This window comes from Phocoena sinus, chromosome 10 (assembly GCF_008692025.1).
Source record: "Phocoena sinus isolate mPhoSin1 chromosome 10, mPhoSin1.pri, whole genome shotgun sequence".
NCBI classification, from domain to species: Eukaryota; Metazoa; Chordata; class Mammalia; order Artiodactyla; family Phocoenidae; genus Phocoena; species Phocoena sinus.
In genome coordinates this window covers 59,321,923-59,337,340 of record NC_045772.1, presented here as the reverse complement: position 1 = coordinate 59,337,340, position 15,418 = coordinate 59,321,923, and the positions used below count along the sequence as shown (strand labels likewise).

The window sequence follows — 15,418 nt, the reverse complement described above, 5'->3', positions numbered from 1 at the left end:
TTGGCTGCGTTGGGTCTTCATTGCTGAGTGCGGGCTTTTCTCTAGTTGTGGAGAGCGGGGGCTACTCTTCGTTGCGGTGCGCAGGCTTCTCATCTTGGTGGCTTCTCTTGTTGCGGAGCACGGGCTCTAGGTGCGCAGGCTTCAGTAGTTGTGGCTCGCAGGCTCTAGAGCGCAGGCTCAGTAGTTGTGGCCCACAGGCTTAGTTGCTCCGCGGCATGTGGGATCTTCCAGTACCAGGGCTCGAACCCGTCCGTGTCCCCTGCATCGGCAAGCAGATTCTTAACCACTGCAACACCAGGGAAGCCCCCTATTGGTTTTGTTTTCTATGGGGGAAAAAAAAAAAAAAAAGGATGCTCAAGCAGAGCAGCACCTGGGAACAGACACAATGTTTGATGATGATGATGAAGATGAGGCTGAAAAGTAGAAACTGAAGGTAGTTGGTGATCTGATGGATATGGGTGTTGGGATATGCTGACTTGGCTAGTGGGTATGATGGACCTTCCAGGAAGGGCTAAGCTAGTATATGGTCCAGAGGATGGGGAGAAGGGGAACACATGGCCTCCAATGCCCAAAATAGCTTTTGGTAACCTGCGGAATTGGAGTCAGGGGTTGAGCTAGGGACACGTGCCTGGTTCTGGCTCCTGAGTGGAGGTGAACAAGGAAGTTTGCCAGCCGGGTTCTCTGGGCAGCTGGAAGGAGGAAGAAGGGCTAGAAGAGTTATTTTTAATATTATTCAGAGCACAGAAAGAGGATTTCCCAGGAGGGAAAAAAGGGATATGATATAGGTAACACAGTTACTTCCAGGGCTCAGGGAGATGCACGGTGTGGGGGAGGAGGAGGCCGGAAGTGGTGGCAGAGCCCTCTTATGCAAATAGTCCTTCTGGATTCCACTACTGAATTCATATTTGGATAACTCTAGGCAGATGCCTGCCTGTCTTTAAGCCTCAGTTTTCATTCTTCTAACAAATGTCTACTGAGGATTCACCATTGTATTCAGCCCTATACTAACTGGTTTGGAGGTAGAAACTTAGAAGTAATGGTGTCGGGAATTCCCTGGTAGTCCAGTGGTTGGGACTCTGTGCTTTCACTGTCAAGGGCGGGAACTAAGAGCCCACAAGCCACGAGGTGCAGCCAAAAAAAGAGAAAAAAAAAAAAAAAAATATATATATATATATATATATACATATATAATGGTAGGTTAAAAAAAAGTAATGGGGGGGCTTCGCTGGTGGCGCAGTGGTTGAGAGTCCGCCTACCAATGCAGGGGACACGGGTTTGTGCCCCGATCCGGGAAGATCCCACATGCCGCGGAGCGGCTGGGCCCGTGAGCCATGGCCGCTGAGCCTGCGCGTCCGGAACCTGTGCTCCGCAACGGGAGAAGCCACAACAGTGAGAGGCCCGCATACCGCAAAAAAAAAAAAAAAAAAAAAAAAAAGTAATAGGGGCTTCCCTGGTGGCACAGTGGTTGAGAGTCCGCCTGCCGATGCAGGGGACAGGGGTTTGTGCCCCGGTCCGGGAAGATCCCACATGCCGCGGAGCGGCTGGGCCCGTGAGCCATGGCCGCTGAGCCTGCGCGTCCGGAGCCTGTGCTCCGCAACGGGAGAGGCCACAACAGTGAGAGGCCCACGTACCGCAAAAAAAAAAAAAAAAAAAAAGTAATAGTGTCTATTTTTGTGGAGTTTATAACCTAGGAGAACATACACATGCACATGAAACAATTAGAGAATATAGGATTCATGCTACTTTATGCGGCATTATGTGTTCAGAATAATGTCGAGAGATGGGTTCAGTCAAGAGGCTCTTCCTGGAGGAGGTGTGTTTTGAGTCAGTACTTGAAGGAAGTTATCGATGTAGAATGATAGGGAAATGGCAGGAAATTGGTTGTTTCAAATACAGGGAATGGGGGCTTCCCTGGAGCTTCCCCGGTGGCGCAGCGGTTGAGAGCCCGCCTGCCGATGCAGGGGACGCGGGTTCGTGCCCCGGTCCGGGAGGATCCCACATGCCGCGGAGCGGCTGGGCCCGTGAGCCATGGCTGCTGAGCCTGCGCGTCCGGAGCCTGTGCTCCGCAATGGGAGAGACCACAACAGTGAAAGGCCCGCGTACCGTAAAAAAAAAAAAAAAAAAAAAAAAAAAAAAGATCACAAATACAGCGAATGAACTAGGGAAAGCTTAAATGGCAATAATTACCTAATCTAATTAGTACGGGGGGACAACAAGCAAACTGGCTTGGCAGGCCTATTGTACCTTGGAGATTCTGCAGCAGTTAACTCGGTTAAGGCATAGTGTTAATGAGGTCACAGTTTAGTTATGTATCCCAGTTAATTTCTGTCTTTTATCCGGTCAGATCCTTACTCCTCACTCTAAGCAGCTGTCTCACATGTGTAAGCACTTGGTCAGAGAGGCGGGACAAGAGAGTGGGGTTGGAAAGAGTAAATCTGTCCCTCAAGATCATGTGCCCTTCTGAGAGTGGCTCCCAATTATCATCTTCGAACTGGAAGGAGATACTGTATCTTGTTGGGGGGAGGGTTCTGAGGGAAAAAGAAGAAATGTTAAAAGAGAAAAAGGGGCTTCCCTGGTGGCGCAGTGATTGAGAGTCCGCCTGCCGGTGCAGGGAACACGGGTTCGTGCCCCGGTCCCGGAAGATCCCACATGCTGCGGAGCAGCTGGGCCCGTGAGCCAAAGAGAAAAAGAAGTGAGATCATTCCCCAATTTGGGACTTCATGTATAAATAATTTAACATAAGGATTGAAATGCCTTCCTTACAAAATGTCAAATGTAAACCAGAGTTCAAGGGAGGGTTTTGCTCCTTGAAATCCAGATAAAATGGGCTCACACTTTATTTATTAATTTGTTTGTTTATTTTGGCTGTGCCGGGTCTTAGCTGCAGCATGCAGACTTCTTAGTTGCAACATGTGGACCCTTAGTAGCAGCATGCACGTGGGACCTAGTTCCCAGACCAGGGATTGAACCCGGGCCCCCTGCATTAGGAGCGCAGCTGAGTCTTACCCACGGCACCACCAGGGAAGTCCCCAGATGGGCTCAAACTTTAAAAATCAATCCATATCCAGTGGAATTCTGCAAATGAATGCCAATCTCAAGGAGTGGGAAGAGTTGGAAGGTTTACATCTGTTTTCAGGCCCCTGTTTCTGGACAAGATCTCTCTCTTCCCTACCAATTAGACCCTAAAGGCAACAGTCTAATTACTTCATCCTCCCACCCTAACCCCCACAACACTACTGAGATAAAACTTTCCTGAATGTGGAGAGCATGACTGAAGACTTATGCTCTAAAGACTAAAGCAGAGGAGGGGCTTGCACTGTAATAACAGAACCATCTTTAAATGCAGCAGCAGACACCACCATTCTTAAAACGTCCTTCCTTTACTCCACTGTGGGGGAATTTCAAGAGCTCTTGTACCCACCTAGATCCAGTCTCTGATTGCTGATTTCTCTCTCTTCTCTCTCTCTCTCTTCTGTTCTTCCCACTTTTATCAAGGGCATTATTTTTCTCCTTGTATCATGATTGAAAGCAGTGTAGTGACGTTTCCTTGCCTGGGTTCAGGTTCCTGCCCATGAGGTCTCACCTCTATCAAGTGCACACTTTTGCAGGCAAAGATGGTTCTCTACCATAAAAGTAAGTCTGGTTCTTCTCACCCCGACTTCTTTCTATAAATATTAAAAGGGAAAACTATGTGAAGTCTTAGCCCAGATCTTGGAACATTAATTTCCTTTCTCAAAGATGCAAAGCACAGCACTAGGTACTATGTGCTACAAAGATGAATGGAACTTCTAACTATAAACAAGGCAGAATATAGTAAAGTCTCTAAGACAGACGTTCAGAAGACCAACGGCATATGCTGTTGACATGACCAAGAAGTCGCTTCTGTGCTTATGTACCAGGTCCGTGACCACAGACTCGGCAAGTAGCTTGCCTGGTGAGCTCGCTCCACGCAGCCATCTCTGCAGCTTCTCAAACACCCCCTCCAGCGCCCTTTCTCGCCAGAGGGGTGAAACTACATCTCCCGACAGGCCGCGTGGTCCCCTCCCTCTCCCCCTCTCCAGGTTCCGAGCCATGGCAACGGCGTGACGTGGGGGTACTGGGAGCTGCGGGAGCAGCGGTAGCGGCTTCAGTTCTAGGCTACCCGGCCGCCCGGGCAGGAACAGAGGGAGAGGAGCTACCGCCCAACGCCGCCCCTGCGCTCGGGGGCCCTGAACCCGCCCGGCTGTCGCTAACCTCCGCTCTTTCTCTGGAGTGAGGAGTGCGCAGTTGGTATCAGAGCCGAGAGGGCAAGGGAGGGCAGCGCGCATGGCCTCGGCAGGCGCGCGGCGACTCCCGGCCGGGACGCGCGCGGCGGCCAGGGGCTGCAGCGGCCTCTCGCTGCGCCCGGCCCCGCCCCCGGTCCCTCCGCGACCGCCGGGACCAATGAGGTGAGTTGGAGATGCGGACGTCGGGGCTGGAGCTAAAGGGGTCGCCCAGGACCCCGAAGTTGCAGCTCTGGGTGCAGGCACGGCGGGAGGGCGGATACGGTCATACCTTGGGGTCTAATGTAGAGCTTTAGGGAAGGCTTTTGCAAGTTATTCGCGAGGCAAAGTCCTCGAGGTGGGTGCCCAACCACTTCTTGCCCCTCGCGGGTGCCCTGGCAACAGCGGGCTTGGCGGAGTCCCGGGGACTGTGATGCTTCCTGAGAGTCCTCGCTTTCAGCAGTAGGGTAGCCTCCAGTCAAAGGCACCTGGCACATCACATGCATCCCGCTTTTCCCCAACTCCTCCCCCGGCACTGTCCTCCGCCGCCCTCGACCTTTCGCACTCGTGACTGCCTGGCTAAGGGAGCCTGGCGGGCTGCAGCAGGTGCTAGGCGAAAAGCTTGTTTGGACGACCTTCCTCTGGGATGCGCCCCTCTTCCCCTTCACCTGGGAATGGTTGAGGAACACAAGGAAAGAATCGTAACGTGTCTCTCCTTTCCTTTTGGCCTTAGATTTCTGATCTCCTGCAGCCTCTTCTTGCCCCGGGCTGCCCAGGTCTTGGCGGCTGAGGCTGGCTTACCTCCCAGCCGTTCCTTCATGGGCTTTGCTGCCCCCTTCACCAACAAGCGAAAGGCTTACTCCGAGCGTAGGATCATGGGGTGAGCATCCCCTCCTGTCCAGCAGCCCTCCACATTCACTTTCTCGCCAAACAAAAAGCATGTACAGGCTGGAACGTAAGGGTAGCCATAGTGGGCAAGATCCCTGGCCGTCCCATGCTTCCCAGCTATATTACTGATCCTTTATCCTCCTCTGCCAGCCTTCCAACCTTAATTCCCCCCTTCCTGGTTGCTGTGCATGTGCATTGTGAAACGTGACTAGAGTTGGACAATAACATAAGACAACAGGATATTATTTCTCTGCTGACCTGACTTTAGTTACTCTGAGCACAATATGAGTTAACACGTTACTGAGCACTTACTACTGCTAGCAGTTAGGCTGCTTCGGTGTTTTACCATAGATTTTCTCATTTGATCCTTTCAACAAACTTACGAATCAATTACTATTACCTATGGTTCACAGAGGAGATACGGAGACAGTAATAATTTACCTAGGACCACACTGTCGTAGAGCTGGGATTTGAGTCCTTTTGTGAATCATCAGTAAAATCGACCTCTGTTCTCCCTAGATGGTCTTAGCATCAAAATAGTAAAGGCAAAAGCACTCTGTAAACTGCAAAACTTAAGGTAACACTAACGTCATGGAGATCTGCACATTTGCTTTTGCAAAGTCATTTATCCAGGCTTATTTGGCATCTCTAGTTCCTGAAGGTGCATGATTAGTGGGCATGGGGGGAGGGTGCCTAGGGCAAGGAGGAACGTCACCCATCTGGCAGTTCCTTGGCCTCTCTCTGATTCCTTCCCCCAGGTACTCAATGCAGGAGATGTACGAGGTGGTAGCCAATGTCCAGGAGTATCGTGAGTTTGTGCCCTGGTGTAAGAAGTCTTTGGTGGTATACAGCCGCAAAGGTCACCTGAAGGCCCAGTTGGAGGTTGGCTTTCCACCTGTTGTGGAACGTTATACTTCTGCTGTTTCCATGGTCAAACCTCACATGGTCAAGGTGAGGCCTGTCTGGGAGGGATTGATCAGGAAGTTTTTTGTGTTCTCTGGCATTTTTGTTTAAAGGCTATTGTGGCTTTCCTTGTAATGAATTATCTCCACGTGCCAAATATTTCCCTAATAAAATATTAGGAGAGGAAAATGGCTTTCAATTCCTTCTTATAGCCTCCTATACCTGATACAGGTTTAATTCCATCATAATATTGTTTAACTACCTGATTGTCCTATTCTAGGCTGTTTGCACCGACGGCAAGCTCTTCAACCACTTAGAGACCATTTGGCGGTTCAGTCCTGGTATTCCTGCCTATCCCCGAACTTGCACTGTGGACTTCTGGGTGAGTCAGGGGGCTGTATAGCACAGGGCTACAATTGGGTTGTGGGGGGCTTAGCTGAGGTACTGTGACAGTTATTTCACAAGTCAATGACACTCTTCACAGGTCTGAGCTTGTATCAAACTTGTACTTTACACTCAGTCCCAGGGCCTTTGAGGGGATCTAATGAACTGGAGCGGGAGGAAAAGGCACTGAATAGTATCCTTGCATCTGGCCAGGGACTATCCAACATGGTCTTGAAGAGTTTCTGTTTCTTACCCATTCCCAGATTTCCTTTGAATTTCGTTCTCTGCTGCACTCCCAGCTGGCCACCATGTTTTTTGATGAGGTTGTCAAACGGAATGTCACTGCCTTCGAGCGCCGGGCAGCAACCAAGTTTGGTCCAGAAACAGCCATCCCCCGTGAACTGATGTTCCATGAGGTGCACCAAACTTGAGGCAAAGGATTGTTCCCTAGCCTCACCTCTCCTCTCCCTCCTCACCCAATTCTCTTATTTATTTCATTTAGCTCCTGCTCCAATCTGAGAGAAGAGTCTATGTTCATAATACTGTTCTCCCACTCAAACTGGGCTCTAAGCTGGCTGGAAATGCTGGGGGAAAGAAAAGGCAGGGAAGTATGGAAAGGAATGCTTAGTATGGAAAGTGGTATGGAAGTATGGAAAGGAAAGTATGCTTAGGAAAGGGTCAGGCTCATCTTGAGAGCCCATATGCCTGATGCCTGCAACCTTCTCACACTGAATTATAATCAGGACTGTATGGTTGTCTCTGAGCTCTTGTCAAGGTGCCTTAGTGTCTGACCAGGGGAAGACAGCAACTTTTCTTAGGATTGAATAAATTGAATTCCTTTCTCTGACACAGAGCTACTGGGTAGTCGGTAACTTTGCCTGCTCTTGGGGAAGGGGCAGGATAAGAACCCTGATAAATAAAAGGATATTTGCTTGTGGCAGGGGATGAGGAGGGAGGTTTACTATTTTTAATGCCCTCAGCCCCTCAGGAGATGCCTGAGATCTGGCCCCAGCTTGAAATCTGTATGACCTCACTTTAAGAATAGTTCCATGCTGCCTGGCTAGTGGAGAGCAAGGGGCTTTCTCCCCATCATTGCCACAGGGGGAAAGGAACAAAAGAGCACTCAACAGTTATACTCTTGGGTTGTACCTTATTCTTCCACTTGGCCTGAGTTTTTATAAAATTTCAATAAATTAATTGTGACAGTATGAATTTGGCTTTTATATATTGCTTCTCAAGGGAATAATGTAGATATAGTAGAGTAGTAGAAAGTCATGGCTTCCTTCCCTAGGGGAGTGAAGGTGCAAGAAGTCCTCTTGGACACAGTGTCCCTGCTAACTATAGTAGCACATTCTACAAGCCAGGACCTAGTACCCACTCCCTTGCCTATTTATAGACTTTTCCAGAAGGTCAGTTGCAGCAGGAGTCTCAGGACAGAGTAATCTGGTCTCAGACCTCCCATATAACTGATGCTCTCCAGACCACCTCTTATTCTGGGGGATCCTTAAGGGAAGCTGCAAAGAACTGGCATTTCACGAAGTACCAGAGCCCTCTAGAGGATCAGATCCTGAGTCAGTAGTTCTACCTTAACTGCCCTTGGTATAGTTTGTTCCTTTCACCCAATGGGCTGGACCAGCTTCCTTGGATTAGTCACATAAGCAGTTGTGACGTCTCAGCTACAGTCCTTGAGCGTTGTACCTTACGACAAATTTAGGAAGGATAGGGGCCAAAGATCAAGGACTTCTAACCATGAAGACAGACAGCAATCTCCTTTGGAAATCTCATAGGGAACCTGTCTTCTGATTAGGGTAAATGAATGCCAAACCTACCTCAAGATAAAAAAGATGCACAGGATAACATAACCCACTAAGTCCAGGATCTTGCTAGCCAGAATCCTTACCTCATAATAGAGATTGTTCCAGGCCTTATTTAATAGACTCAAGCATTGTTAATAAAAACATTTATTTTGCATTTTATACAGAACAACCTGAAGTCTGCGTCATAACTTGACAGTTACCCAGGGGTTTACAGACAGTATTATCCATCTCAACAGCATGGTTCTGGGGATTTGGGATCCACACAAACACAGGCAGGAGTTGCGAGGGAGGAAGGGGGCACAGCAGGAGTGTATTTTTAATCCTTTCTTGAAAAGAAAAGGCAGTAGAGCGTTCTGAGTCACTGGAAACCTGTGCATATGGGGCTTCTAAAACAAACACTGTACTGTGAGCTCTTGGGGAAGGGGCAGGATAAGAACCCTGGTAAATAAAAGGATATTTGCTTGTGGCAGGGGATGAGGAGGGAGGTTTACTATTTTTAATGCCCTCAGCCCCAGTACCTCATATTCAAAGGAGACCATGTCCAATCTCATTTCCCTGTTCAGAAAGAGGTGCTAGTACCCCTGGGATCAGGCCATGAAGATATCATGCTGGTAATTCCCAAGTCCCTGTTCTATAGCCCACAGCATATTAAAGGGGAAAGAAAAAAGGTCAGAGGGTAGTGGCTTGTGTTCCAGGGAAGTAAAAAGCTTAGTTCATATTAAGCACTGATAAAGCCAAATAATGGGAAAGACCACAATATCATACAGTGCTGTATACAACCTGCTGAAAGAGGTCTCTAGTAGGGACCAAGAGGGGAAGGTCCAGAGCAACCTTGGCTTGAGGTGCAGCAGGTATAGAAAATCTGGAAAGAGGTGAGTATTCAAGTAACAGGGAATAGAACACTCCCAGATCTTAATTTCAATGGGATAATTTAAAAAAAGAGAAATAAAAATCAAACACTGGGTGCCAGTCACAACAAATACCATGGCCTTTATGATCACCTGGTATCATTAAAAACAAACAAACAAAAAAAGCCAAAGCATAACCAATCGGTCTTGCTAGGAAGTGTCTGTGTGCGTGGGAGAGGTTAATGGGGCTTGGTACAGGCGACAGTCCAACATGATTCCTATGGAAACAGAAGGGGCAGGGTCCTGGTTTGCTGGCCTATTAAGGGGTGGGCAGAGTAGAACCAAAAGCTCTGAAGTGATTGCAGATTCTCTGCAACCAGCTTTGACCTAGGGAAAGATCTTACTCTGGAGATTGGGTGGGGGCACGGGTAAACCTAACCCGTACCACATGCATTAGTCCTGGTCATCCTATAGTTGATGGGCAACTCATACCAGGCCGGGGAAAGGAGCTGGTTAGGGAAAAAGGGGTTACTTTTCATCTTTTAAAATTTTAATTAATATCTTAACCTCAAACTTATCATCAGTGCCTCAGATACAATTTAATCTTAAGTCTTTAGAAGCCCCCTGAAACAAAATTATACTTTTTTTTTTCTTTAAGATCCCTCACTTTCTGGTAGCTAGTTTCCTCCCAGTCTTCAGTTTCACCCTGACTTAGAGTCCACAAACCTCATCAGACCGTCTGTGCTCATGGACTTGGGCCTCTCTAGAGGGAAGCCTAGGGCTCGGCTCCAGATGAGCTGTGCTAATACACCCAGTGCCCGTGATACCCCAAACAGGACTGTGTAGTAATTCATCTCCGTCATGCCATAGTACTGTAAGGTAAAAGAGAAAAAAGTTTTGTTAAAGGCCCACAGGTAGTGGCATGTACAAGTCCAGATTGATTAAAAACCTTAACCCAGTTAGCCTTAAATAGAAATGACTGGGAAAAGTATAGCAACTGGGTTCTGAAAGGAAAGCATCCCTTTCCTCTAGCCCACACCTCCCCCACCATAGGCAACTTTAACAAAAGGGTAAGGAAAGAGGTGTGAGAGTCCTTGCTCTGACTAGGGAGTTGATTTTGTGCATGGCAGAGAACAGTAAGGTTTGGTATAAATTAGAGGAAAGCAGGGAAAGGAGGACTCACCTGGAGCAGTACCCCACTATGAGCATCTACATTGGGCCAAGGATTCTTGGCCTTGCCCTGCTCTAGGAGGACATTGGGCACAATCTTGTACAGCTGAGCAACCAGCTTAAACATGGGGTCCTGAGGCAGGTGTTTCAGAGCAAACTCTCGTTGACAGGTATATCGTGGATCAGTCTTCCTTAGTACTGCATGGCCATAGCCTGGGACAACCTGCAAAGGATAGAGGGGGAAAACCAGTTGTATTCTCAGGTAGAAATTCTTGTCTTTTCTGTATTCTTTAGGGTGGACAAATGGAAAAAAAAATCTCCTCTAATTTAGGGAGTTATCTCATTCTTTTCTCCTTCATTCTTCCAAATTATAGAACTTGAGTCTTGGCTTCTTTCCTAGTTGCTAAGCATCTCTGCTTACCCGTCCTGAGTTGAGTGTGTTCCAGATATAGTCTCGTAACTTCTCATCTGACACATCTTTGCCAACTTCCTTCTGTAGTTGTGTCAGCCAGACAAGTACTTCCTGTGGGTAAGGTTTGGAGAATAAAAGAGTGTCAATGCATATGCCAGGAGAGAACGCCAGGATCAGAAACAAAGCATGGGATTAAGAAAAACACGGAGCAGGAGAAGAAAAAGAACAGTCTTACCTGATTTGCCAGTCCATGCAGGGGCCCTGCCAGCCCATTCATGGCTGCTGCGAAGGACAAGTAGGGGTCTGAAAGGGCACTGCCCACCAAGTGGCTGGTATGGGCACTTACATTGCCACCCTCATGGTCACTGTGGGGAAGTAAGAAAGGAGAATCAAGGCCAAGAGAAAGGAGAAAAAAGGGGCAGATTATTGAAACACAGTCCTTGTTCTCTTATTGTCACATACTAGCCTAGCTATGGATTCACACCAGCCTATAGTTAGTCACTTATACATAAGCTCTTGTAAGAGATGTCCCAATCTTATTATCAGCCTTTGTTCACTAATCCACAGGGCTGGGGAGGTTACTGCTTGATGACGCCTGGCCTGCGTGCCAAGCTCCCTGACTCTCACTGCAGCTTTAACAGCAATGGCCAGAAGAGGGAGCTCCTGGAAAGCCAAAGGACCTGTCTAATGTGAGCAGCTAGTACCTTTTCCTAGCCAGAAGCACTATCTTACTCTTAGCATGGTTATGGTAATTTTTCTAGACCTCCTGACCTTCTTTACCAGACCCCGTTCTTGCCTTGTACCATCCCATACGCTGTGTTTCCATCTCCTTGCTGCCTACCACCTGTTAAGGAGTTTGGGGTTTTTTTGGCATGCTGCATGACATACAGGATCTTAATTCCCCGACCAGGGATGGAACCCACGCCCCCCTGCAGTGGAAGCACAGTCTTAACTACTACTGCCAGGGAAGTCCCAAGGAGTTTTTCTTAATATTCACCACCAATCCAGGCACCTGGTGGCTATGGTTGCTGGGTCTCCCTCACCTGTGGATGGTGAGGTACAAGCGCATGAGCTCCGTGAACTGAGCATCAGTATAGCCTAACATGTTGGTGAAATTGTGGGACCAGTCCAGCTTAGAATCAATGGCCCCAATACTGCTGCCCTCTCGATAGAGATTCCGGTAGATCTTTGCTGCAACACAAGGTAGCTTTGCAATCAGATCCATACAGTCTTCATAAATCAACTGATGGGGAGAAGAGGAAAATGGAGAAAAAAAGAAGAGGAATTATCAACAAGGAAGAATTAGGCAGGGATGGTGTTTGTTCTCTATGGACTGGGCTATTTGGATTGATGATTCTATGCTGGGTGATTATAAATGGAGTATAACAACAATGACCATTTAACTGAATAACTGTTATGACCCAGGCACCGCATTAAGGGATTTATACAAACTATCTCATGTATATTAAAACATTATTCCCAATTTTTTCCCATTCTACAAAGTATATAATGACCTCCATTTTAAAAGGAGAACTGAGGCTCAGAGCATTCAGTTAAATGCCAAAGTCAGATTTTGAACCCTTATATGTTTAACCATGATCTTTTCCACTATATGACATTGCATTCAAAGAATGTGCTACGACACTAGGTTTTTAATAATTCTATGTTCCATCTTTCAAAGAAAATTCACCATATATGCCAAGGGTCAAACAGTGGCATTCAATTGTTAGTTATGAACAAAGGCTTCCATTTTTTAAGCACTTACTATATAACAGGTACTGTGCTAGATATATTATTTTCATTTTTTTCTTTTCTTACAATAGTCCTGTAAGGTAACATAGCCTTCATTTGTAAAAACTGGGGCACAAGGTTACCCACTCAGCTAATAAGCATCATCTAGCTTAAATAATTATTAACTCATGGCCATGCTTGTTTCATCTATATCCTTACTTTCCCCTCTCATCTCCCAAATTATTTTGAGTGAATCCCAGATATCATATATAACATGTAAGTATTTAAGCATGTATCTCTAAAAGATAAAGGTCCTTCATAATCAAAATCACAAAACCATTATCCTACTGAAAAGAATTTAACAATTCTTCAATATCATTAACTATCTACTCAGTATTCAAGTCCCCCCCCAACTCATTCATTTATTGTAAAGCTCCCCCTCATTTGTCTGTTTCACTGAAAATAGCCCACATTGCAATTGTATGACATGTCTCTGAAGTCTTTTTAATTAATTTAAGTTCCCTCTTATGCTGTACTTTTTTTACTTTGCAGTTTATTTGTGGAAAATCAGATCATTTGTCCTGTAGGATTTCCCACAGTTTAGATTTTGCTAGTTATATACCTGTGATGTCATTTAACATGTCCCTCTATCCACTGTATTTCCGACAGACTGATAGAGCTAGAGGTTTGAGCAGATTCATGTTCAATTTCTTCAGCAAGACTTTTTTTTTTTTTTTTTTTTTTTGCGGTACGCGGGCCTCCTCTCACTGTTGTGGCCTCTCCCGTTGCGGAGCACAGACTCTGGACGCGCAGGCCCAGCGGCCATGGCTCACGGGCCTAGCCGCTCCACGGCATGTGGGATCTTCCCGGACTGGGGCACGAACCCGTGTCCCCTGCATTGGCAGGCGGACTCTCAACCACTGCGCCAACCAAGGAAGCCCAGCAAGACTTTTTGATGAATAGTGCTGTGTTCATTTATTAAGAGAAACATATAATATCTGGTTGTCTTTTTGTGATGTTAATAGTGTGCTCAACTTTTATGTCTCAATTTTATCTTCTCATAGGGATTTTCTTTTAGGGAGGGCGACAGGGTTTGAGTAGTTTTTGGTTTTCTTGGCCACGCTGTGAGGCTTGTGCGATCTTAGTTCCCAGACCAGGGATCGAACTCGTGCCCCCTGCAGTGGAAGGGAAGCATGGAGTGCTAACCAGTGGACCGCCATGGAATTCCCAAGTTTTTTCTTTTCTTTTTTTTTTTTTTGCGGTACCCGGGCCTCTCACTGTTGTGGCCTCTCCCGCTGTGGAGTACAGGTTCTGGACGCACAGGCTCAGCAGCCATGGCTCACGGGCCTAGCCGCTCTGCAGCATGTGTGATCTTCCCGGACCAGAGCACGAACCTGTGTCCCCTGCATCGGCAGGTGGACTCTCAACCACTGTGCCACCAGGGAAGCCCCCAAGTTTTTTCTTTTAATAACAAAAAAATTCAGGAATTCCCTGGTGGTCCAGTGGTTAGGACTCGGTGCTTTCACTGCCAGGGCCTGGGTTCAATTCCTGGTTGGGAAAGATCCTGCAAGCCATGAGATGCGGCCAAAAAAAACCCACAAAACAAAACAATAAAAATTTCTACTTTCAGTCACAGTACATTGAAAGCGTGGAGAAAATACTTGCTGAATGACATTACATTGTGCTGTCCTATCAAGCTAACTGGCTAAATGTTCCTGTAAGAAGTCATCAGGTTTTGGTAGTTTTGTTGGAACAAAGAACAAAATCTATAATAACTAGCCTAAATGAGATAATCTCTGTGAAGTCATCTATTACTCAAGCACTCAGTGAATTTTGTCAATGCCACCAAGATTCAATGAGAATACTGCCAAAATTAAAAAGCTACTTGAAGCAAGAAGTACTTAGCTAACACTTGCAAGTTCTCAGGAGATTATTTACATGATAATCATACTATTAACCATACCTTCTTGCAGATTCACATCCCCCAAGGAAGTAGGTTATTTCCAGAAGCCTGCATCAAGGATATGCAGTTCTAAGGGACCTGGATTCATTAGCAGAATGCCAAGAACAAGATCCTGGGCTAGGCAAACTGTTATCTGTGGAGTATGTACTAACTTTCAAAATCATTTGTAAAGTATGAATGACCACAACATAAAGAAACTACAAAAAGAGGATTGTTTCAACTTCTACCACTGAGGATGAAGTTTATAAAGCAGCAAGTATCAGACCAGGTATGACAGTGTGGGATCTTTACCCTGCTTTTTGTAGTGGTAAAGCTGTACAGTCAAGAGGTTAAATAAAGAAACAAACACACTGACAGAGAATGCCTCCTTATTTCTTCTTCTTTTTTTTTTTTTTTTTTTTTTTTTGTGGTACGCGGGCCTCTCACTGTTGTGGCCTCTCCCGTTGCGGAGCACAGGCTCTGGACGCGCAGGCTCAGCAGCCATGGCTCACGGGCCCAGCCGCTCCGCGGCATGTGGGATCTTCCCGGATCGGGGCATGAACCCATGTCCCCTGTGTCGGCAGGCGGACTCTCAACCACTGCGCCACCAGGGAAGCCCCCTTATTTCTTCTTTAATAAACTAAGACTGAGGTGCTATTTAGTTACTGGTACTAACTCATTCTTCATCTTTAAACCCTCAGAAAAAAAGACAAATCACGCCATCACAACTGCCTGGAATAAAGGTAACAAAACTGACCATAATCATCATTGTGAGCCAGCATCTCTAGTGCTAGAGAAATTCTGACCAAGTATTTAGCTATCAGTCATTAAAAAAAAAATCTTTATTGGAGTATAGTTGACTTACAATGTTGTGTTAGCTATCAGTCATTATAAAGAAGACGCAGAAAAAGAGGAGATCCAGTATTAATGGTGAAGAGACCCTAGAGTGAAGCAAACTCAAGTCTCAATCTGCTGTCTACCAGTTACTAGCTGCATGACCCTAGGCAAGCTACTTATTTTCTCTAATCTTCAGCTTTCCCATTCAGTAAAATGACATCAGTGACATCTACCTCATGGGGCTG

The 15,418-nt window shown here is 46.6% G+C and overlaps 2 protein-coding genes across 3 annotated transcripts in view; one reads left to right on the top strand and one right to left on the bottom strand.

The window, feature by feature from the left end:
* Positions 1–4,102: 4,102 nt before the first annotated feature.
* Positions 4,103–7,378, top strand: COQ10A (coenzyme Q10A). The gene is made up of 5 exons (XM_032645367.1): positions 4,103–4,427; positions 4,975–5,121; positions 5,888–6,080; positions 6,313–6,414; positions 6,680–7,378. The coding sequence occupies exons 1-5, from the start codon at positions 4,306–4,308 to the stop codon at positions 6,845–6,847; spliced, it is 732 nt and encodes a 243-aa protein (XP_032501258.1). The 5' UTR covers positions 4,103–4,305; the 3' UTR covers positions 6,848–7,378.
* Positions 7,379–8,359: 981 nt separating this feature from the next.
* The window catches only part of CS (citrate synthase), a 28,697-nt gene continuing 21,638 nt past the window's right edge, over positions 8,360–15,418 (bottom strand). For both annotated transcript variants that reach the window (XM_032645365.1, XM_032645366.1), the window contains 5 exons: positions 11,707–11,906; positions 10,899–11,028; positions 10,673–10,774; positions 10,265–10,474; positions 8,360–9,953 (listed from right to left, as the gene is read on the bottom strand). In XM_032645365.1, the coding sequence (XP_032501256.1) occupies positions 9,783–9,953; positions 10,265–10,474; positions 10,673–10,774; positions 10,899–11,028; positions 11,707–11,906 (813 nt within the window). In that variant the 3' untranslated portion in view covers positions 8,360–9,782. The remainder of the gene's footprint in view (positions 9,954–10,264; positions 10,475–10,672; positions 10,775–10,898; positions 11,029–11,706; positions 11,907–15,418) is intronic.